The 24565-nt window shown below is 46.9% G+C and overlaps 1 protein-coding gene across 1 annotated transcript in view; it reads left to right on the forward strand.

Moving 5' to 3' along the window:
- The first annotated feature begins 967 nt into the window (after nt 1-967).
- LOC137901266 (complement component C6-like) overlaps nt 968-24565 on the forward strand; it is a 29870-nt gene continuing 6272 nt past the window's right edge. Inside the window, exons 1-8 of the mRNA XM_068745282.1 lie at nt 968-1081; nt 1504-1677; nt 1784-1943; nt 19603-19747; nt 19873-20014; nt 21005-21143; nt 21714-21920; nt 22060-22303. Of these exons, the coding sequence (XP_068601383.1) occupies nt 1077-1081; nt 1504-1677; nt 1784-1943; nt 19603-19747; nt 19873-20014; nt 21005-21143; nt 21714-21920; nt 22060-22303 (1216 nt within the window). The 5' untranslated portion in view covers nt 968-1076. The remainder of the gene's footprint in view (nt 1082-1503; nt 1678-1783; nt 1944-19602; nt 19748-19872; nt 20015-21004; nt 21144-21713; nt 21921-22059; nt 22304-24565) is intronic.

The following is a 24565-nucleotide window of genomic DNA, read 5'->3' on the forward strand; positions in this document are numbered from 1 at the left end:
CACTGTCCGTTTAATCTGGTTGACATATAAAATAAAAGAACATCGATATGCGTCGCTAGCATACAGTCCAGCCCAAACTCTTCCGCGATCAGATACGAAAAGGGGCGTACAAACATACCTGGTTGACATATAAAATAAAAGAACATCGATATGCGTCGCTAGCATACAGTCCAGCCCAAACTAAAGGGGGGGAAGAAATGCAACAGTTAGCATCTCCCCACACTTACTTCACACACACACAAGGCATTGGGGACGACTGACCTCTTCCGCGATCAGATACGAAAAGGGAAGAGGCAGCGGGAGAACTCAGTATTTATAACAGACACACAGACACACGAAGAAGAAATAAAACCATAGAAGAAGTAGTTGGAGGACCTGAAGTCTGCACGCATATGACACACTAGGTATAATAGAAACATGACACACGGACAATTTTGTGTAATTATAAACACTTATTAATGAACCGGTTACACAGGTAAGGGACAAAGCGGTTCAAAAGATGAATGGATGAATGTTTCACTATTTTAATTGACATTTAGACATGAAAATTACATTTACATTTTACAATGTTTTATTGTCTCCATATATTTCTTTTCAGCATTTGTGTTCAGCATAAAGTGTTGTTTTCCCTTTCTTAATACCCCCCCCCCCCCCTCGCAGATTGCACAACTACTTGGATGGCTTGAGAAAAATGGGATCTCTCCGTATCTCCGACTGTCAACTCTGGAACATCTGGTTTGTGTCTCTGCAGCTGGGAAGAACCAGTACTCTGTGCTTCCCGTAAGGGTGAAGGACCGAAGGGTGAGGTCAGCACGTTCTGTTTTATCCTTCTAATTATTTGGAAGCAAAAACAGTTTCTGGTGTGAGATGCTGTTGAACCGATTAGGCAAAAACAACTGCTGTCCCATGGGAAATAAAAGGGAGGTCTTATATTGCTGCTGGATTCCCAGAGACAGATCTCGGGTCAGATTGATGTCTCCCTGCAGCACAGAGTTGTCTTCGTGAGACACTGCGTCGCCAACATAGACGCTCAGCGGCTCCTGGAGTTCGGTATCTGCTGAAGAGGACAACGGTACATGTGGTGAGTCACTTTCTGCTTGAAACTCACAGCAGCCGAACTTTAGAAAATAAATGTTGCAGGGATAAAAATGTCATTAAAAGTCATATGAAACCACACCAGAACCATTGCTTGTATTTTATAATTCTACTTGTGCAGGGTTTTTGTCTCCTTCGTGGCTTTTTATGTAAGATTTATACACTGAATCACTTTTTTGTGCTTCACAAATATACTGTGGTGGAGGTTGGTGCCAATGCAGGCAGCGCGCAGGGGCTTCAATCCGTGTATTTGTTTGACGATCCTGCTTATAAAGTGCAACAAATTATGTGTAAAAGTTAAAAGAAAATCTCGTATCCATGAAATTGATTTATTTGCCTGGAAAAAAAATTCCAAAGAAACAGAAATGAACATGAAGACGAATATATATATGAATATATGTTTCTTAGTGGAGGCGGAACCAGCTTGAAGATCCCGATGGCTCTCTCTGGACGGTTGGTCCTGCTGCTTCACTTTCTCAGCTGCATAACCGTTGGCTTGGCCTGTTTCTGTGAGCGGTACCCGTGGGGATCCTGGTCCAGTTGTTCCAGAACCTGCAATCATGGAACACAGGCAAGAAATAGGTGAGATTGAGACAAGCACAGTTGGGATTTTGATGCCAGTATTAGGTGTAGGTAGGTAGGCGGGGTCATGACTTGTTGATTGTGCTTTTATTTTCTTACATGACAGGATATTCATCTATGACGATGGTTATTACTGGAAGAGCAGCTGTCGCCAGCTGTGTAAGACACACGACAGGAGAGCCTGCAATGAGCAGAACTGCCCAATCAACTGCCAGCTGACGGAGTTCGGCTCCTGGTCTGACTGTTCGCCCTGCGCCAAGAAACAGGCAGGAGACGTCCACCACACTGCAGACATGTCCCCGCTCGTAGCCGCGTCTCAAGTCCATCCACTCAAGCGAAGAGAGAAATGAATCAGGCATCAAGCTGCTCAGTGGACAAACGGAGGAGCTGCTCAAAGCTGGGGGCAATGTCATCATCTAGTTATTTATTGTTTACAAGGATCCTCATTAGCTTCCACCAAAGTGGCGAGCTAGTCTTCCTGGGGTCCACACAGAAAGACAACACAAAACATTATACACACAATACATAAAATGCACAATTCACTTAACAATAATAATCTAAAAGCAATAAAACATGATATAATTATAAACATCATCAGACATTTTTAAGAAAAGTTATGTATTTCATTATTACATTCATATATTAGGTCTTTTTATTCCCTACTCACACACTTAAATATTTAAATTGTGCATCCTTAGGGCAGTGTTTCCCAACCTTAGTCCAACTGTTTTCAAAACGGTGTCCGGTCAAGGCAGTTTACGTGGCCGATGGCACCACCCGCTTGATCTCCAGATTACTTTTTTTTGGGGGGGGGGGTAAAAATTGGGGGGCGACCCCCCCGACGATTGTGGGGGGTTGCCCCCCCCCCCCTGTAATGCGCCCCCCCCGGATGGGGGCCCCCCTCAAAATATATGGGGTTAATGGTCATTTCCAGCTTTCAGTCACCAGGTGGAGCAAGTGAGGGGTGGTCACCTCTGTCCAAAGGGTGCACAGTTTGTCAACTTACCTCGTACGTGCCAAAGCAATGGCTTTTGATGGAGGGGTCATTTGGGGGGGGTCCAATGTGTCATAAAGGTATATATTTTGACCACTTATCTAATATGTGCCTTATCAATGGGTCATGCTGGGGGGGGGGGGGTCACTTGGGCGGGGGGGTCACTTCGGGGGGGGTCCAAGGTGTCATAAAGGTACATATTTTGCCAACTTACCTAATATGTGCCAAATCAATGGGGGTTAGTGGGGGGGTCACGGGGGGGGGGGTCACTTTGGGGAGGGGGGGTCCCAAGGTGTCATGAAGGTACATATTTTGGCAACTTACCTAATATGTGCCAAATCAATGGGGGTTAGTGGGGGGGTCACGGGGGGGTCACTTTGGGGAGGGGGGGTCCCAAGGTGTCATGAAGGTACATATTTTGGCAACTTACCTAATATGTGCCAAATCAATGGGGGTTAGTGGGGGGGTCACGGGGGGGGGGTCACTTTGGGGAGGGGGGGTCCCAAGGTGTCATGAAGGTACATATTTTGGCAACTTACCTAATATGTGCCAAATCAATGGGGGTTAGTGGGGGGGGTCACGGGGTGGTCACTTTGGGGAGGGGGGGTCCCAAGGTGTCATGAAGGTACATATTTTGGCAACTTGCCTAATATATGCCTAATCAATGTGGGTTGGTGGGGGGGGGGGTCACCGGGGGGGGGGGGTCCAAGGTGTCATTTAGGTACATCTTTTGGCAACTTACCGAATATGTGTCAAATAAAAGGGTCAGCATCAGCAAATCGAGCCGAATCCAATGGTACCAGTCCCGTGGCTCTACCACAGGGGTCAAGAACCTTTTTGCCTAAAAGAGCCATGAAAGCAAAATATTTGGACATTTATTTCAGCGAGAGCCATATAATATATTTTAAACGTGAATTCAACTAAATGTCAGTATAAGCGGTAAGCAGGTAATAAAACTAGTATAATAGGCCTCTGAACGTTACGGACTAACGTGAGCGGACCCCAGAAAGCAGAGAACAGAGACAGTGCGATGGTTGAATTTATCATTTACACCTGGAGCTGCACACAGGACGAGGGGCGGCTGGAGCCCAACGATAATACACAGCCGAGAGAAAACCAAAAAGCAAGTGATGCCCTCTTGAAGCAAACGCAGGGCCCCGTCTTTTTCACACGTTTATTCCAAAAGAAGGTCCCAGGTAAAAATACATTAAAATAGCCAGGAATCTGGAATTAAGGTGGAGCCAAACAAAGTCCACTCTGCCACCGTGCACACAGCTGGCCACACCCACCTCTAATGGCAGAATGACGGCCTACTTTTAAAGTGGCAGCCCAGGTTCAGGGCGTAACCGTGACAGCGTGCTTCCGCTCTTTGATTTTTCACAATAAAATGCAACACAAGCTCTACTAACAGACGGCGACCGGCTGGTGCCGCAAAGAAAACGGAACATAAGATCCAGACAAGTGAACAAGTTACTTACAACAAAAAACACGACACACAACCTGGGCGCGGAAACCAGCTGGGGTCAGCACGGGCAAGGCGAGTAAAAAAAAAAAAAAAAGAAATTTTTTTTATTTTTTAAAATCTGAGCACGAGCCATATGCGATCATCAAAAGAGCCATATATGGCTCGCGAGCCATAGGTTCCCGACCCGTGCTCTACCACAAAGCATTATATAACCGTAACGGGACAGTCTAGGCTCCTTATTACAGCCCCCCTTTGACCCCCTGGGGCAAACGTCGGTTAACATCTCCTCATTGAGACGGACGCAACGGTATCTGTCTTCTCACGGTACGACGCCGCATGGCTGCGTGGCGTGTAAAAAACCTTAACGGAAGGTATTCATTTGCTATTAAAGGTGACCTTTGACCCCACGGGCAAACGAGTTGTCGGTTAACATCTCCTCATTGAGACGGACGCAACGGTATCTGTCTTCTCACGGTACGACGCCGCATGGCTGCGTGGCGTGTAAAAAACCTTAACGGAAGGTATTCATTCGCTATTAAAGGTGACCTTTGACCCCACGGGTAAACGAGGCATCAGTTAACATCTCCTCATTGAGACGGACGCAACGGTATCTGTCTTCTCACGGTACGACGCCGCACGGCTGCGTGGCGTGTGAAAAACCTTAACGGAAGGTTTTCATTCGCTATTAAAGGTGACCTTTGACCCCGCGGGCAAACGAGGCGTCGGTTAACATCTCATTGAGATGGACGCAACGGTATCTGTCTTCTCACGGTACGACGCCGCACGGCTGCGTGGCGTGTGAAAAACCTTAACGGAAGGTTTTCATTCGCTATTAAAGGTGACCTTTGACCCCGCGGGCAAACGAGGCATCAGCTAGAATCTCCTCATCGAGACGGATGCAGCAGTACCAGGCACTAAGGGCTACGACCTTCCTGTCAGCCGTGAGAAGTGTTTGAACTTGGTCTACATGCACCCAGAGCTGAGAGCTCCTCTCTCTGGCTGCAGGGGTCAGCATGTTCACCCCTCTGGGGGGCTGACCTTTAGGGATTTTGACTTGGCTTGGGGGGGGATACAATGTCCAGACCGAGCCGGACGCAACAAGCCCAAGCTCAAAGCTTCGCGACCTTCCTGTGAGCCGTGAAAAATGGGAGAGTTTTTGCTATTCGGCCTGATGCTGCCAGGTCAAAGGCCGAGTGAACAGACAGACTTTACATGCAGGTCATGACCCTGCAGGAACCAAACATGACTTTAGGTGTGTTCTCCTGTCTGTCAGGTATCCAGTGACACCTGGCTTTACATTCTGCCTGCATGGGAATTGACCCTGGCAGGCCTGTGAATCACCCCGCTAGCAATTCACTGTTCTGAGACTTTTGTGACCAGGGTTCCACTTTGCAAACGTGTACCAGGTCAAACTGCACATCAAACAGCATCAGCGGATTGAGGGGAATCCAACGGTAGCACTCCCGTGTCGCTACGACGCAGCCCGGCCGCGCGGCGGGCGAAAACTAAGCCTCTGCTAAGGCTTTGGGCCTAGCGCTCTCCCAGGTCACCCCGCGCTTTTAAAACGCGTACCGGGGAAAACAGCACATCAAACCACATCAGCGGAACGAGACGAATCCGACGGTGGTGGCCACGTGTCTGTAGGACAAGGCACGGCCGCGCGGCGGGGGAAAAAAAGGGAATGTAGCATAGTGTGGCGTTTTAGCACGTGACCTCCCTTTAATTTCGGGGCCAAACGAGGCATCGGCTGACATCTGCTCGTCGAGCCGGATCCAGCGGTGCCGGTGTGCTTTCACGTGACAGGGACAATGTCGGCGTGCCCTCAAAATGTCTGTTTTCCCCTCAAATATGGCCTCCCACCACCTTTGACCTCGCAGCGAGCAGTCTGCTTTTTGGGCCTCATTTGGCTTCCCATGCAGCTGCCGGCCAGGAAACAGCACCGGGGCATCTCCCTGAGGTGTAGAATCAGGATCTGGAGGAAGCGTGTTGCTGGCCCCTCACACACAGGAAGTAGCCGTCCCTATGTTTTTTTTTTTGTTTTTTTTTTTTTTTTTTTTTTTAGCCGTCCCTATGTGCCAGCGCCTCCAAACTCTAGATTCCGGTTCGGAGGCATCAGACGAGGGCCTCCTGAAAGTTGCAAGTCGTTCGGTGCTACGGGGGTCGAGAGACGCGGCCCCAAAAGTCGCCAAATCCCACCCAAAATGGCCTGCCACGGGCAAAGCGCAAGGCTGAGAGAGGTCAAACCAGTGCACAACCACTCCACCTTCAGCAGAGAATAACATATAAAAAATTCAGCCCAATCGCTCCAGAGGAAAGAATGATCATTAAAGCCGCGAGTAGCGTTGTAGGCCCTCGCCTGCCGACAGGCCGACGAGCTGACCCGCCGACGCCGCTGTTGAGTTCAGTCAAAACTGTAATGCAATAATATGGGACATTTTGGCCATTGCCATGGCAACACTGTAAAAACAACGACATGGTTTTTTGATCGGGACCACATGAGGGACTTTTCTGGTAAGTTTCAATCATTTCTAGCAAAGTATTTTTTAAATTCCCATTCAATTTTTGTTATTCTCTAGGGTGCGCTGTAAGGCTGATTGTCAAAGTTTCACTTTCAAAATGTCCAGGTAGGAGGGGTCAATAAGTGTTTAAAATTTGGTTTGGATTGGAGTGTGTGTGTGTGCAAACACTGACTCAGCAGTTTTTAAAATTATATCCAATATGACCACCTTCCTGTGTGTCTGGGGGCGTGGCCATAATACTTTTTTTTTTTTTTGCCCTGACTTGACGCATGCCTGTACCGAATTTCGTGGCTGTCCGACAAAGTTGGCGTCGGACCCCTACCCATAGGAGGGGTTGCCATCGCCATGGCAACAGCGTAAAAAATGCAGCCTGGGTGTCATTGCCTTTTCAACCGGCATGTGTGTGAGAATGTGTGTGGCAAATTTGGGAAGTTTCCATGCTAATATGTCTGTCAGGCCTGGCCCGGATGGTGGAGCCCGGAAGTCGGAGGCAGAGGCGGAAATAACAAATAATAAATTTATTACCCAAAAATAAAGGAAACGGAAACCAGAAACAACCAAGGACTCTTCTATAAAAGTAACAACCAAGGAACCTACAGGGTAGCAACAGAACAGAGAAGGTACAACTAAGGAGAACACCCAAACAAAAGGACAAAAGGCAAAAAGGGTGGCGGGGCCAGAGGAGAAAACTGAAAGGTACACAACCGTGGAATCAACGACCAGGTCAGAGCAAACAAGGCGGAGCACGGGAGATTCACCGAGGACCAGGGAGCCGGCAAGGCAATAGGCGGACGGAGGACTTGGTGACGGCATGGATGATGATATCCGAGTACCCGGCACTGGTGGGACCTGGGGTTTTATCGAGGCAGTGTAATCAGGGGTGATGTGGTGCAGCTGCTCCGGTCTCAGGCCATCTCCCGTGCTCCGTGCCGCCATCTGGTGGGCAAAGAGCGGAAACACAGTCGGCGTACGTTTGGGACCCTGACAATGTCATTTTCATAAGATTGGTGATTGTTCTGTGTCACACTCATTTGATTAACATGGGGAATGCCGGCCATTGCCACGGCAACACCGTCAAAAGAACAACATGGTTACAATTGTGTTTTTTGATCGGGACCACATGAGGGAATTTTCTGGAAAATTTCAATCATTTCTGGCAAACTATTTTTTTACTTCCCATTTAATTTTTGTTCTTGTTCTGTAGGGGGCGCTGTTAGGCCGATTGTCAAAGTTTCACTTTTAAAGTGTCCAGGTAGGGAGGGTCAATAAGTGTTTAAAATTTGGTTTGGATTGGAGTGTGTGTGTGCAAACGCTGACTCGGCAGTTTTTAACTTTCAATCCAATATGGCCGCCTTCCAGTGTGTCTGGGGGCGTGGCCATAATATATATATTTTTTGCCCTGACTTGACGCATGTGTGTACCGAATTTCGTGGCTGTCCGACAAAGTTTAACGGACCCCCCATAGGCTGACTCAGCAGTTTTTAACTTTCAATCCAATATGGCCGCCTTCCAGTGTGTCTGGGGGCGTGGCCATAATATATATATTTTTTTGCCCTGACTTGACGCATGTGTGTACCGAATTTCGTGGCTGTCCGACAAAGTTTAACGGACCCCCCATAGGCACAATGCATTGTGATTTTTGTAGGTGGCGCTTGCGCGCCACTTTTTCATGCCCAATTTTGAAACACATAAAATAATTAATTTTTTGCCGGTTCTGAGCTTGGTTCAAAGTTTGGTGAGTTTTCGAGCATGTTCAGGGGGTCAAATTGCTGTTTAAACAGCAGAACAAAGAAAAGAAACTCGTGTTTGTGTGTGTCTGTATGTGTGTTGGTCGCCCATCGGAAGACAGTTAGAAACACGGTTGACTCGCTGCGCTCGTCAACTTGTGTTTGAGGATCTCTGTGTGTGTGCGCGTGTGTTGTTTAGTGTCGGGGTGTGTGTGTGTGCTGTTGAGTGTCGGTGTGTGTGTGCGTGAGTGTATTGGTCTTCCTCAACAGCATGGGAAAGCCTGGCGCGGGCCCGTCCAGTACGGGAAGGGCCCTTCGCAGAGGGCCAGCTCCACCAAACTCTGGGATCTGGTTCAGAGGCGGCAGACGAGGGCTCCCTGAAAGTTTGACCCCAGTCGGAGCTACGGGGGCCGAGTTTAGCGGGTCCTGTGGGATGAAAAACTTCAAAGAGCAACGCCCCGCCACGGGCAAACGAAAAGGCTGAGAGGGGTCAAACAACCTCATGCCCGGTCTTCCTCAGGCGCAGAATAACATATTTAAATTTCAGCCCAATCGCTCTAGAGGAAACAGAGGTGAGGCAGTGGGCCCACTGTGGGTCACCTCTGACCTCAGACTGTCCGGAAGTGTCCTTTTGAGCCGCCATGCTCAAAGTTCACATGAAACGCATGACACGTGTGCTGGGAGTAATTGTGTGGACTGTCAGGTATCCGTTGACACCAGGCACGACCTTCTGGGTGCCCGGAAGGTGACCCCACGGGCCCCTAAATGACCCCCCCCCCTCGTGCTGTAAATCTACCCGCCGCGCAGTGCACCTTTCTGGGCATGGCTTTGAGCAGTGTGCCCCTGTCCGTTTTGGAGGAAGGTTCCGCTTTGCGAGTGCGAAACGGGACAAACATCAAAACGCATCAGCGGACCGAGACGAATCCAATGGTGGTGGTCCCGTGTCGCTACAACCGGGCACGGCCTTGTGACGTGCAAAAAACCGGAACAAAAGGTGTAAAAACAACAAATATAATTTTAATAATATTATTAAATAGGCCTAATAAAGTAGTTATAATAAGTTAACATTAGAAGAAAGACAAATACATAAATTGGGGACCTTTAATTTTAATTTTTCAGAGTTAAAGAGCCCTGTCACCAGGTGTGGGGGCTTTTCACACCCTTAACAAGCACATTCCAATCTCTAACCTTCCACCCCTCCCCCACAGCCTCTCAGGGGCCAGCACTCAGCTTGGAACTGGGGTGTTGATGGAGGGATCAAGTGGGGAGGTCATGTGGGGGGGGGTCACGTGGGGGGGGTCAGGTGGTTCCCAAAAGGTCAATATCCTGCCAACTTACCTCATATTTGCCAAACCAATGGGGCTTGGTGGTGGGGGTCACGTGGGGCGTGTCACGTGTGTCATAAAGGTCAATATCTTTCCCACTTACCTCATATACCCAAATCAATGGGTCTTGGTGGGGGGGTCACTTGGGTGGCGGTCATAAAGGTCAATATCCTGTCAACTTATTCTGTCTACATATTGAAACCTGGAATGTTCGGACCCTCATGGACATCCAAGCCAGTGATCGACCTGAAAGGCGAACTGCCATCATCTCCAGAGAGCTAAGGAAGTTCCAGATCGACATCGCAGCACTCTCCCTGACCCGACTGGCTGATGAAGGGCAGCTGAAGGAGGAGAAAGGCGGATATACTTTCTTTTGGAAAGGAAAGCCTGCTAATGAGCCACGAATCCATGGTGTGGCTTTTGCTATCAAGAACTGCCTCATCAACCACCTCCATGAACTCCCTGTGGGCATCAACGAGCGCCTGATGACCGTACGTCTGATGCTTTCAAGCAGTCAGATGACCACTGTTATTAGTGCCTACGCCCCAACGCTTGATGCACAGGACGAAGTAAAGGAGGCCTTCTACGCTGACCTGGACAAAATCCTATCAGAAGTGCCCAAGGAGGACAAGTTAATCCTGCTTGGAGATTTTAACGCCAGAGTGGGTCGAAACCACCATCTATGGAGGGGTACGCTGGGGAGAGAAGGGATTGGAAATACCAACTCCAACGGCTTACTACTGCTAACCAAGTGCTCAGAGCACAATCTGGTCATCACCAACACACTTTTCCGTCAGAAAACAAAGTTCAAAACATCATGGATGCATCCTCGCTCCAAACTGTGGCATCTGATCGACTATGTCATTGTCCGCTCCAAAGACTGCCGTGATGTCATCAACACCAGAGCAATGACCGGTGCAGACGACTGCTGGACTGACCACCGCCTTATTCGCTCCATCATGTCTATCCGCTTAATGCAAGAAAGGAGGGTGCAGAAAAGGCAGAGCCGGCCGAAGCTGAACCTCGAGCGGCTGGATGACACCGCCTACCGACAACGGCTGCAGGACGCTCTCCTTGCCCAAACAGTATCCAGAGGATACTGAAACACACTGGTGCACGCTTTCCACTGCCATCACGGACTCCTGTAAAAACATCCTCGGTCACAAAAAGCGGAGACATCAAGACTGGTATGATGAGAACGACACACAAATTCAACAGCTCATTGACATCAAGCGGCAAACGTTCATAACCTGGCAGAATAACATCCACTGCAAGGTTAAAAGAGCAGCCCATGCTAAAGCGAAGGCATCTGTCCAAAAGCTCGTCAGGAAACTGAAGAACCAGTGGTGGACAACGAAGGCTCTGGAGATTCAGCAACTTGCTGACTCTGGAGATACGAGAGGTTTCTTCGATGCCACGCGAGCGGTATATGGCCCCAGCTAACGCTGCCTGACCCCCCTTTGCTCCAAAGATGGGCTTATGCTGCTGAAGGACAAGGAGGCAATTTCTAAAAGGTGGAAAGAGCATTATGAGGATCTCTTAAACAGAGGCACGATTCCTGAGATGGAGGCCCTTAACAAACTCCCTCAACAGCCCATAGTTGAAAGCATGGGAGAACCACCTAGCCTGGATGAGGTGCAGGATGCTATCAGGAAGATGAGGAACAACAAGGCTGCTGGGCCAGACGGCATCCCAGCAGAAGTCCTGCAGAAAGGTGGGCCCGATCTTCTTAAAAACGTCCATGCCCTGCTTCTCAACATATGGCAAGAAGAGAAAATCCCTGCCCAGCTTAGGGATGCCTTAATTGTCTCCATATTCAAGAAGGGAGACAAGGCAGACTGCGGGAATTACCGTGGCATTTCTCTCCTGTCCACCATAGGGAAAGCCCTTGCTCGGGTCATGGCCGACAGACTCACCCCCCTGTCAGAAAGCATCCTTCCTGAGTCTCAGTGGATTTTGCCAAAGCAGAGGAACCACAGACATGATTTTCATCGCTGGACAACTGCAAGAAAAATGCCGGGAACAAAATCAACCACTATACATGGCCTTCATAGACCTCACCAAAGCCTTTGACTCGGTAAACCGTCAGGCCCTTTGGCTGGTTCTGGCAAAGATTGGCTGCCCTGACAAATACATCCGGGTACTGAGACTGCTGCATGACAATATGTCAACCACGGTACTCAGTGGCGGTGGAGATGAATCGGAACCCTTCCTGGAGTCAAACAGGGCTGTGTCATCGCTCCATCATTATTCTACATATTTGTTGCTGCTATACTCCATCTCATAAGCAAGCATCTGCCACGGGGAGTCGAAATTATGTATAGAACCGACGGTCAACTCCTCAACATCAACCAATTCAGGGCTAAAGGTCGAACCACCACCACGTTCATCATGGAGCTGCAGTATGCGGACGACAACGCCCTCGTAGCCCTCTCAGAAGAGGACCTACAGTGCATGCTTTCTGCCTTTGCAAAGGCATACAAACAGCTTGGTCTAGCCATCAACATAAAAAAAGACACAAATTCTCCACCAACCACAACCAGACAGCAGTATGCCTGTCCTACCCCCAAACATCTCCATTGACAACATCAGACTGGAAAATGTGGACCACTTCTCATACCTTGGCAGCCTTTTAAATTCAAAGGCTATCATTGATGACGAGGTACACCATCGCCTCAGTTGTGCCAGTGGAGCATTCTCAAAGCTAAGAAAGAGAGTCTTTGAGAACCGCGACCTCCAAGCAAAGACCAAAATCTTGGTCTATAAAGCCGTGGTACTTCCCACCCTCCTGTATGGATCAGAAGCCTGGACTACATACAGCAGGTACTTAAAGGCACTTGAGACGTACCATCAGAAATGCCTCCGAAAAATCCTCAGGCTTAGCTGGGAGGATCGGCACACCAACACCAGCATCCTGGAGGAGGCTGATATTCCCACCATCACTGCCATCATTGTCCAACACCAGCTCAGATGGACTGGCCATGTTATCCGCATGCCTGACTCTCGCCTCCCAAAACAAGTCCTCTATTCCCAGCTCGTTGAAGGGAAACGGGCCCCAGGAGGCCAAAAGAAGAGGTTTAAGGATAGCATCAAGACAAACATGAAAAAGTGCCACATCGACCTTAAATCTTGGTAAGACACAGCAACAGTCAGGGCGACCTGGAGAAACCTTGTTTGTGAGGGTGCTGCACAGTACAACGATGACCTCCGCCATGCTGCGCAAGAGAAGCGCGGACTCGGAAAGGAGAGAGCAACCACCAAACAGGCCCAACCCAAACCCACCACCACTACATTCCCCTGTCCACACTGCACCAGAATAATTGGGTCCAGGATAGGCCTATATGCCCACCTGAAGACCCACAAGGACCAAGAAGGAGGAGAGTCATGCTCGACTACGAGAGAACACCGATGATGATGATGATGATGATGATGAGGAAAGGTCAATATCTTGCCCACTTACCTCATATACCCAAATCAATGGGTCTTGGTGGGGGGGTCACTTGGGGGGCGGTCATAAAGGTCAATATCCTGTCAACTTACCTCATATACCCAAACCAATGGGGCTTGGTGGTGGGGGTCACGTGGAGCGTGTCACGTGTGTCATAAAGGTCAATATCTTGCCAACTTACCTCATATACCCAAATCAATGGGTCTTGGTGGGGTGGTCACTTGGGGGGGCGGTCAGAAAGGTCAATATCTTGTCCACTTACCTCATATACCCAAATCAATGGGGGTCGCCCGTGTCACAAAGGTCAAGAGTGGGCAAGATATTGACCCTTTGGACACCCATTGATTTTGGACATGTGAGGTAAGTGGAAACGATATTGACCCTCTGGACACCCATTGATTTGGCTCGTATCCGGTGAGTGGACATGATATTGACCCTCTGGACACCATTGTTTTGGCTCGTATCCGGTGAGTTGACATGATATTGACCCTCTGGACACCCATTGATTTGGCTCATATCCGGTGAGTGGACATGATATTGACACTCTGGACACCATTGATTTGGCTCGTATCCGGTGAGTGGACAAAGTACAGACCCTTTGGACACAGGCAACCCCAGATTTAGTTTGTATCCAGTGAGTTGAAAAAGTAACGACCTTTCGGACACATATTGGGTAATATGACAGAATATAGACCTTTCCGACCGAATTGGAGGCTCATATACAGTACACAATATGGACCACTTTGACACGTATACGGTAATTGGACAATGTATTAACGCTTTGGACAAAATACTGTGTCCAAAGGGTTGTTACATTGTCCAATTACCGTATATATATCATATGGACAGATTATTGACCCTTTGGACACAGTATTTTGTCAAAAAGGTTGATACATTGTCCATTTGACGCATATACGGTAAGTGGACGATGTATCAACCTTTTGCACGGGAACAGCACGGTGTTGCTCTGTTCCTATCTGCCGCTAACTCTAGTACAGCAACTCCTCCTTGCACTACAAAATAAGAGCACACACTTCAAAATAAACGTCACGCAACTGCGCTGCATTTACAGTGTGGCAGATTAAAAAAACTGCATTTATTAACAAACAGAAAACAAATATTTCCTAAAAACCAGTTTTTCATGCTTTGGCTTTTGCCTACTATACACTTTGTGAGCGCTTCGGTTCCCCTTTGAGGAGGGTCATCCTCAGTGGCAGTTTGGGATCACAGCAAGACGAGGATTGACAGTGATGAAGAAGTTTTTGAGAAGAGAAAATGTAAATGCCGACAGGACCCTGGACAAAATTCAGACCCTTGTATGAGTGGTCGACAAAAGAAAGAAGAAAAGATGGTGAACTCGAGGAAATACTGCGAAAGCTATCTTTCATTTGGATTTACTTTCACCGGGGATGCAAACAAACTCATTCGGCTACTCCTCAATCTGGGGCCCATGACCCACCTTCTTCCTGGACATTTTGCTAGCCTAAAATGGCTCAGGAAGACAGGGTTAAACAACTCAAAATGGGATTGGCATTTAAAATAGTCAATGCAGCTCTGCCCTCAGTCCCCTCAATCCCTGCATACCTGAATAAACACCTCCACAGATTTAGTGGCACTCACAGCCACAACACTAGAGGGAGCTCAAACAACAACCTGATTACCCCCTCCTATATGACCAACATGGGTAAATCATCTTTTTATAGTACTGCCCCCTAAGGGTGGAACTGTTTGACTCCTGCCCTCAAAACATGCACCTCTGGGGGAATTTCTCCCCGATTCCAAAGGAGGCCAGGGACATTGAGTTTGAGTGGACCATGTTCCCACCTCGGAGCTGTGGTCCGTCAAGTTGAAAATGGAGTCTTATTCAGTCCTGTTGACTTGTGGAACTCCGGAGGCAGCTGACAGGTACAGACAGGCCAAGCATACCGCAGCCCGACTGGTTGTGGAGGCAATAAATTGGGCCTGAGAGGAGTTTGCGTTGACAGGAGCCAGATGAGGTGGCTTGGGCATCTATTCAGGATGCCTCCTGAACTAAATGGATCACATCATCAGTCTTAGTGTGCTTTCCCACTGCGCCAAGAGGACCCGGTTCCTTTGGGAGCAAATTCCTGCATTTATAATTATTTGAAAGGTCTGCATTCCCACTGTGATTTCTTCACAAAACGAACTTTCGGAGCAGCGTCGCATGGCTGAAAAGGGCGCTCGTCGATTGGAATTTTTTTTTTTTTTTTTTGAGTGCGCGGTTGCGGCTACTCGTTCAAGGAGAGAATCTCATTTAGTTCTGGCTTAAATCATAAATGTTACACAACGCTAGTCGTTAACAAAGACAAAGTCGCTGGGGATCCGTAAAGTCTTCGGCTCAGTTCAGAACAACGGAATGAAAAACTGTTGCGCTGCTGAACAGCTGATTCTCCGCTCCGCGCTGGACTGTTAAAGCGCTGTGGAGCTGCTGAACAAAAGATTAAAATATTATAACGCATATTTGGTAAATTAAATCTACACACAGCGGTACATATTTCGCCACTTTTAGTTTTTCTGGTAACTGAGCTTCCCCTGCAGAGCAGCTTGGAGTGTGCGCTGTACTTCCTCTACCGGAGACGCACCGCATAGCATTACTACGGGTGGCTGTGGCTCAGTTGGTAGAGTGGGTCGTCCAGTGATCAGTAAATCGGTGGTTCGACACATGTCCACATGTCGAAGTGTCCTTGGGCAAGACACTGAACCCCAAATTGCTCCCAGTGGGTCTGGCAGCACTCGCCCACTGGAGTATAAGTGCAGTCCATTTACCAGTCCATTTACTACGTACAGCTGATCCTGCCTTTGCTCCGCCAAAAGGAACCAAGACCCTCATTTTCAGGCGGACTTTTTTGATCTCCAGAGTCCAGATGCGCGTTCACACTGGCCCAAACGGAGCGGATTATCCGAGGAAAGGAACTCTGGTCAGTTTAAAAGGAAAACTATATTATTAACGATATGTATTATAGTAAAAGTCATCTAATCTAATATGGACTGTGTGTGAGTGTCATTTTGTGTTCATTTGGTTGGTGCTGTGCCGCAGGATTTTGTAAATGTAAAACATGTGCTGCGGCTCAAAAAAGGTTGGGAAACACTGCCTTGGGTGGTACTTCAAAAATACTTTGCTATTCAATTCACGGATGTTCAGTGTGCAATTATTCCAAAGCGATAAACAACAGTCCACTTCAAATCATTTGTCTTTGGACGTGGTAAAATAATCTAGCCATCATCAGCTGACCTAGTAAAATGAGAATAAACCTGACAAAAAAACAGTGTTCCAGAAAAATCTAGACGTATTGAAAGCCAGCCTCTTCTCAACCGTTAACCGTGAGAGTTGATGGTGCTTTCTAACAGTGTTTGTTGTTATGGGACAGTGCAAGACTAACCTGGCAGCTCTGTTCTGGACAGTTTGCTATTTCTTTAGTTACCCTCGCCGAAGAGGAGGTGAGGGTATTGCAATTGGGTGCGTTTGTTTGTCTGTCTGTTTGTTTGTTTGTTTGTCTGTGTTTAGGTACATAAGAAAGACATCTCCTCACCATGGATACCGCTACCCATCTTTTTCACTATGGTATCGATGTGTTCAGCCCATGACAGCTGGCTATCAATCATTGTGCCCAGTCATTTTACTTTATTCACCGGTTCTATAGGTTCCCCAGACAAGCTCAAACTCATTACCCTCGCCGAAGCGGAGGCGAGGGAATTGCAATTGGTTGCGTTTGTCTGTCTGTTTGTTTGTTTGTTTGTTTGTCTGTCCGAGCGCATAACTCAAAAACTAGTAACCCAATCGACTTGAAATTTTTACACAAGCAAGGTTCTGTCCGTCGCTCGGTCCTCCCCGAGAATGGCGTTGATCCGGATCTGGATTCAGATTCTAGAATTATTTTTACATCTGGAATTGTGCCTGTGCTGTAAACTGCCACTTTAAGAGGGAGGGACACGAATGGCATGATGGGAAAAAGAGTCCAGAAGATGGCTTATAGTACGTTCCAGAGCAGCAAGCTAGAGCAGGCTTGGCCCCTCTGATCCGGAAGCCCTGTTTACTGTCTCACAAGATCGAATAGTCTATTGGAGGCGGGGTCTGCAATCTCTGATTGTTGTTTTCTAGTTGACCTTTGGAAGCAGAGGACCATACAGGTGCACAATAATCCAGGTGACATAAAATTAAAATTAATGTTGAGAGACCATCGGAGACCGTTTACAAGCATCAATTAATGATACCATTTTTTGCTTCATTGGACATTGATTCAAAAACCACATTCTATGTTCATATTTCCAAGTAAACATATATCACCATTCACATCTGTAACATTTAGCCACCTGCCCCACAATGTGTTTAGGTACATAAGAAAGACATTTCCTCACCATGGATACCACTACCCATCTTTTTCACTATGGTATCGATGTGTTCAGCCCATGACAGCTGGCTATCGATCATTGTGCCCAGTCATTTTACTTTATTCACCGGTTCTATAGGTTCCCCAGACAAGCTCAAACTCATTACCCTCGCCGAAGCGGAGGCGAGGGTATTGCAATTGGTTGCGTTTGTCTGTCTGTTTATTTGTTTGTTTGTTTGTCTGTCCGAGCGCATAACTCAAACACTAGTAACCCAATCGACTTGAAATTTTTACACAAGCAAGGTTCTGTCCGTGGCTCGGTCCTCCCCGAGAATGGCGTTGATCCGGATCTGGATTCAGATTCTAGAATTATTTTTACATCTGGAATTGTGCCTGTGCTGTAAACTGCCACTTTAAGAGGGAGGGACACGAATGGCATGATGGGGAAAAAGAGTCCAGAAGGAGTCTTGTAGTACGTTCTGGAGCAGCAAGCTAGAGCAGGTTTGGCCCCTCTGATCCGGAAGCCCTGTTTACTGTCTCACAAGATCAAATAGTCTATTGGAGGCGGGGTCTGCAATCTCTGATTGTCGTTTTCTAGTTTTTGGTGTGGAAGACAGTATATGACTCGATCCTATGATAATTGATTTGGTTTTTGAGATGTTCAGTGCCAGCTTATTCTGTGTTATCCAATAAAAACCACATTTAACTCAGCTGATGTGGAATAATCGGCATACATTTGTACAGTTGATTTACACAAAACTGTTGGTAAGTAATTTTTGAAAATGACATATAGCAGTGGTCCCCAACCACCGGGCCGCGGCCCGGTACCGGTCCGTACAGAAAGAATAACAAATTTATACAATTTCCGTTGTATCGATTATTAGCGTCTAAAAGGTGTTTTATTTTGAAAAACGACCGGATTTTTGCCAACGTAACACTCGCCAGTGAATTTACATGCTTTACCTGATACGTTACTAAAAACAGAAGTAAAGGAGTGAAAATTAAATTAAAAAACATTGTGACTACATTGCGGATTTCACTTATTGTGGGTTATTTTTAGAACGTAACCCCCGCGGAAAATGAGGGACTACTGTATATGTAGAGTCCGGGCTGATGACTGATGGCAGTACAGGTGACGGGAATGAACTGATTGCGGGAGCAGAGGAGAGGGGAAGACAGGGAGAGTTAGTGGGGGAAGGATACAGGCCCACCTCAAGGTGTGACAGCAAGTGGCAGAAGTATGGCCGGCCCTATTAGTAAAGACTCTGGTCGGTTGAGAGACCATCGGAGTTGAGATACCATTTTTTGCTTCATTGGACATTGATTCAAAAACCACGTTCTATGTTCATATTTCCAAGTAAACATATATCACCATTCACATCTGTAACTATCAATTCATACACACGTCATTCAGGTATTGCATATCAGTCCCAGGAGCTCTATAGCAGATGCTGGCGATGGCTGCATCCTTGTCTCAGACAAAATCCAAAAATAATAATTACTATGTTCCAGGTTTCTAAATCTTAGAGTATAAGAAAATCGGGTACATTTTCTAGACATTAATGACATTAGAGGGGCCAGTTCACCTCCAGGCACCGAGCCCCCTCACCCTACACCCGCTCTGTATGCTACAGGTTTACATAGCCATGTGTGTGTGTGCTGGTTGTTAGAGGGGCCCACAGTAAAATAGCATTTCATTGTTTGTGTCTATTTCGTACACATGACAAATAAAGTTTCTTCTTCTTCCAGAGCGATAATGATCCGTTATTAACATTAACACACTTTGTGACCGATTTCAACAAGAAAACTATATACACATGCAGGTTTATATAGATATTATGCAGGTTTATATAGATACGATGCTGCTATATATAGATATGATGTTTTGTAACACTATTAACTTGAATCAGGCTCTCACTGTTCTGACGTTAAAGTACAGGAATAAACTTATCACACGATGAATAAACCTAAACAAATGACTTCACAAAATGTTCTGTCACGCCTGTATCAGCATCACAGTTAGTAGTTGATTCAGTACAGGAAGTGCATGCTTAATGCTGGTAATCAAAATGAGTGAAATCAAATGTCGTTGCCACAGTTTCGAACACGTTCTGTTTTGAGGCCGTCCCAGTTTGGAGGATCGGCCTGTAGCGTGGAACTGACCGAGGAGAGGCCGTGTCACCCCTCCAGAGAATGCCAGTCGGCGCCCATCGACTGCAAAGATGACTTTAAGTGTGACAATGGTGAGTAAACTTGTTACTCTTTAAATGAAGAAAATCAAACAGCCTCAGACCAATCTCACCACACACGCCCAAATAAGGACATGCATCAGCATGTTATGAGCCAGTGAACCGCCTTTCTGCTGCAGGACGCTGCATTAACTCAACCCTAACGTGCAACAGACAGAACGACTGTGTGGATAACTCCGATGAGAGACACTGTGACGCCTTCAAAATTGTGTGTCCGGCAGAGAAGAGAGTCGCCTTTGGGGCTGACCTGGTGGGAAACGGGTAAGCTTGATGCCAAAGCGTCCCTGCGGAGTTTGCAGCTTCCGTTTCCACTCAAGCTGACCGACATTCCTTCCTAATGCGTTCCTAGACCTTTCTGTCGTGCACTGTAGTGTTCCTTTCCCAAAAGACATATAATTTCTATTTTTAACATACATGGAACAAATGGTCTTTGAGTGCTTTATGACTGTACATTTTAGATATTTCGAGATTTATCAGTTGTTAAAAATAAATGCTTTAAAACAAGAAAAATACATCAACTACCTTCAGCTTTTTTTAATTCCATAAACTGATGAAATAATATTTATAAGGTGATAAAGATGTATTAAAGTATTTCAATAAGTCCTGTATAAATAAAATGTATTATTAGTAATAATGAACCCCAAAATAAGAAAAAGTCATATTTTGAATAGAAGTCAGTCAGATGATGGACTTCCTTTTGGTGAATCAAATCAAAGATTGAGAACGATTATTGTTCCTTATCGCTGCACAGAATGAAGCTTGAGAGGCCTGCTGGTGTCAAGTTCATCTGAGGGACATGCTTTCACTGTTATCATTGTAACACTCATTTTCAAATACAGTATTCCAAGATGCATATTTTAAGAAGAGGGTAGATATCTCTCAAGCCGAACTGTCCAATGCTGTAACTCACTGTAGCTCTAGGTCCGTAAGCACGGCAGGTAATGTGAAAATGCCCTTCTAATATAATAGCTTTAGAAATAATGTACTGTAAAAAATAAGGCTAAAAGTAAATAAAAGACAGATTTTGAAGATATTCTGAATCAAATGCATTAAACAACATTAAAGGTAATTGGTGTGTTATATTTCAGTGCTGCCAATAAAACATTCATTGTTCTCCTGTCATTGCTTCTTTACTGTTTCTCTAATTAGTTTTATTCAACCAATGAGGTTAGTCTGTTGATGCAATGATGGGGTGTTTGCTATTTCTAAAGACAATGCGAGATCTACCCTTTGACTTATTTGTGTTTGAAGGTTTGACGCTCTGGCAGAGGAGCCCAGGGCAGCTGTCCTGGACAACATGTTCATGGGAGGAAGTTGCAGACTGAAGAGGCCTCAGAGTACAATGCTCTACCACCGGATCCCTCACAACTTTGAAAGCTTTGACATTAAGGTAGCATTATTAACCTCAATTTGGTCTGAAAACATCTTAGACCTGTTCAATTCAGTTCAATTCAGTTTTATTTATATAGCGCCAGATCACAACATGAAGTCATCTCAAGGCACTTTACAGGATTAGCAGGGAAAGACCTGCAGGGAAACACAGAACCCAACTTGACCCACAAGAGCAACGGAGGCAAGGAAAAACTTCCTTTTAACGGGCAGAAACCTTGGACAGAACCTAGGCTCATGGTGGACGGCCATCTGTCTGGCCGGCTGGGTTGAGAGAGAGAGAGAGAGAGAGAGAGAGAGAGAGAATGGCAGGTCGGAGACGAGTCAAGGAGATGGATAGGGAAGTGATAGCGAGACAGAGCAGGAGCAGACAAAAACAAAATGCTAATTCTAGTGACGTGGACATCAGCGCTGAGGCCACAGGTCCAGGTTCTGCAGTGTTTCAAAGTCGTCCTTGTGTTCACTGAGTGATGCTCCAGTATAGACAAACAGCTCAAGAAAGGGTTTGTCTGCCTTGGTGGTTTGAGATCTTACAGGTACCGTATTTACAACTGTGCCTCTGGTTGTAAAGGTTGGTGTGCTGGAGGACTTCAGCACCGAGCCCCACCCACTGCATAGTGAGTCCATCACCGTGATGAGGCCCAGTCCATCCCAGCGCAGCCAACAAAGTGAAAAGTACTTCTTCATCCCCATTTTCCTGCCCATGTTCTTCTCCAGTGGGAGATCCATGACACTTGTCAGATCTAACAAGGAGGCTTTTGAAGCATCAAAAATAATGGTGAGCAACTCAAAGTCTGCAGACACATATTTGTAGTGATGCATGTTTGAAGACCTAACCTTTAACAAAAAGATGTGACCAAACAATAACAGCCACCTTCCTCATTGTTCTCCTCTCGTTCTAATTTTTCCTTCTGTAGGATTCCAAGTTTATTCGGGTCCACCAAGTTCTTCCTGTGTCCACATTCAAAGTAAGGGACCCAAGAGACCTTGTCCTGTCACAGCCTTTTCTGCAGTTCCTTCATGCTCTTCCTCTTGAGTACAACTATGCCCTCTACAGGGAAATCTTCCAGCGCTTTGGGACACACTATTACAGCACAGGGAAACTGGGAGGTCACTATGACCTGTTATACCAGTACAGAAGAGAGGAGATCACCCAATCAGGTACAACAACATATCTAATTGGTTACAATATGAAAGTGTAGATTCAAGCCAAATCTTTGCAAAGGGTTTAGCATATATCCATCCATCCATGATGATGATGAATACATTTATTAGCTGGAATGTTGAGGAGTACAAGTACAGTCAAACAATAGTATGTATTACAGTACAAGTACAGTCAAACACCATCCATTTTCCACCGCTTATCCGGGGCCAGGTCGCGGGTGCAGCAGCCTAAGCAGGGAAGCCCAGACTTCCGTCTCCCCGGCCACTTCCTCTAGCTCTTCCGGGGGGATCCCGAGGCGTTCCCAGGCCAGCCGACAGACATAGTCTCTCCAGCGTGTCCTGGGTCTTCCCCGTGGTCTCCTCCCGGTGGGACGTGCCCTGAACACCTCACCAGGGAGGCGTCCAGGAGGCATCCTGAATAGATGCCCGAGCCTCCTCATCTGGCTCCTCTCAACACAAACTCCTCTCAGGCCCAATTTATTGCCTCCACAACCAGTCGGGCTGCGGTACGCTTGGCCTGTCTGTACCTGTCAGCTGGCTCCGGAGTTCCACAAGTCAACAGAACTCAATAAGACTCCATCTTCAACTTGACGGACCACAGCTCCAAGGTGGGAACATGGTCAACTCAAACTCAATGTCCCTGGCCTCCTTTGGAATCGGGGAGAAGTTCCCCCAGAGGTGAGAGTTAAAGACCACACTGACAGAGGGCTCTGCCAGATGTTTCCAACACTCTCTTAATACCTACACTGCCACTAGATCCAATTCACCACCAGGTAATGATCAGTTAACAGGTCTGTCCCTCTCTTCACCCGAGTGTCCAAGACACGTGGCCAGAGGTATGATGACACAACAATAAAGTTGGTCATTGCCCTCCAGCCTCGGGTGTTGTGGTGTTACTTGCACTTATGGACATCCCTGTGCGTGACCAAGGTGTTCATTATGGGCAAACTGTCTAGCACGGAAATCCAACAACAGAACACCACTCGACCTCAGATTGGGAAAGCAGTTAATCCCAACCACCCCCTGGACGTCTTACTGTCACTGTCCATGTGAGCGTTGAAATCCCCAGGAAGAACAATGGAGTCCTGGCTCGGAGCACCATCCAATACCCCTCCCAAAGACTCCAAGAAGGCCGGCTACTATGCACTGCCATTCGGGCCCATAGGCCAAAACAACAGTGAGACACCTGTCCCTTACCCGAAGGCACAGACAAGCAACCCTCTTGTTCACTGGTGTAAACTCCAACACATGGTGGCTGAGCTGTGGCGCTATAGCAAGCCCACACCAGCCCGCCACCTCTCACCATGTTCATCGACAGAGAAATGTGGAGTCCAGCCCCTATCCAGTGGTTGGGTTCCAGAGCCCAAGCTCTGGGTGGAGGTGAGGCTGACTATATCTAGACCAGGGGTCGGCAACCCGTGGCTCTGGAGCCGCATGTGGCTCTTTAGCGCCGCCTAGTGGCTCCCTGGTGCTTTTTCAAAGAAAAATTAAAATTGAAAAATGGAAGCAAAAAATATGGTTTCTGTAGGAGGACAAACATGACACAATTGCAATACCCTCGTCTCCTCTTCGGCGAGGGTAAAAAGAGAAAAATAACTGAGGAGAACAGAGGATTCAACGATTCTTGGACCGAATCATTTGCATTCGTTGCCAATGCGGAAGGATTGCCTGAATGTTTGCTCTGTAGCGAGAAGTTGTCAAATAACGAAAAGAGTCATGTGGAAAGACATTTCCAGGGAAAGGCTACATTTGCAGCCGAGTAGCCAGCTGGGAGTGAGAGAAAAAGTGTGATCGCATCACTGCATGGATCATGCTGATTGACTCCTGCAGCGTGTACTGTACCTTTAAAATCTCAAATTGAGGCTGATAGATTTAAATAGATTTAAAAAGTGGATTGCATCTCCAAACTCGACTGCTGCTGCAAGTGTTGTTGCATCCCGGGAGATAATAATAATGTACTGACGTTAAACTTGATGCGTCATTCTCCACAGGATGCGCTGCAGGGAAAATGAACATTTAACCATGAAGGCTCATTATGTATTCGTAACCAACTTAGTCATATTGATAGTCGGCTAATATAGCTAATATAGATAGATACAGCATGTGTTCCCTTGATTATAAGGCTTATATAAGGCTTTTAATTTTTTGTGGCTCCAGACATATTTTTTGTTTGTTTTTTTGGTCCAATATGGCTCTTTCAACATTTTGGGTTGCCGACCCCTGATCTAGACGGTATCTCTCAGCCTCCCTCACAAGCTC

Source organism: Brachionichthys hirsutus, chromosome 11 (assembly GCF_040956055.1).
Source record: "Brachionichthys hirsutus isolate HB-005 chromosome 11, CSIRO-AGI_Bhir_v1, whole genome shotgun sequence".
NCBI lineage: Eukaryota > Metazoa > Chordata > Actinopteri > Lophiiformes > Brachionichthyidae > Brachionichthys > Brachionichthys hirsutus.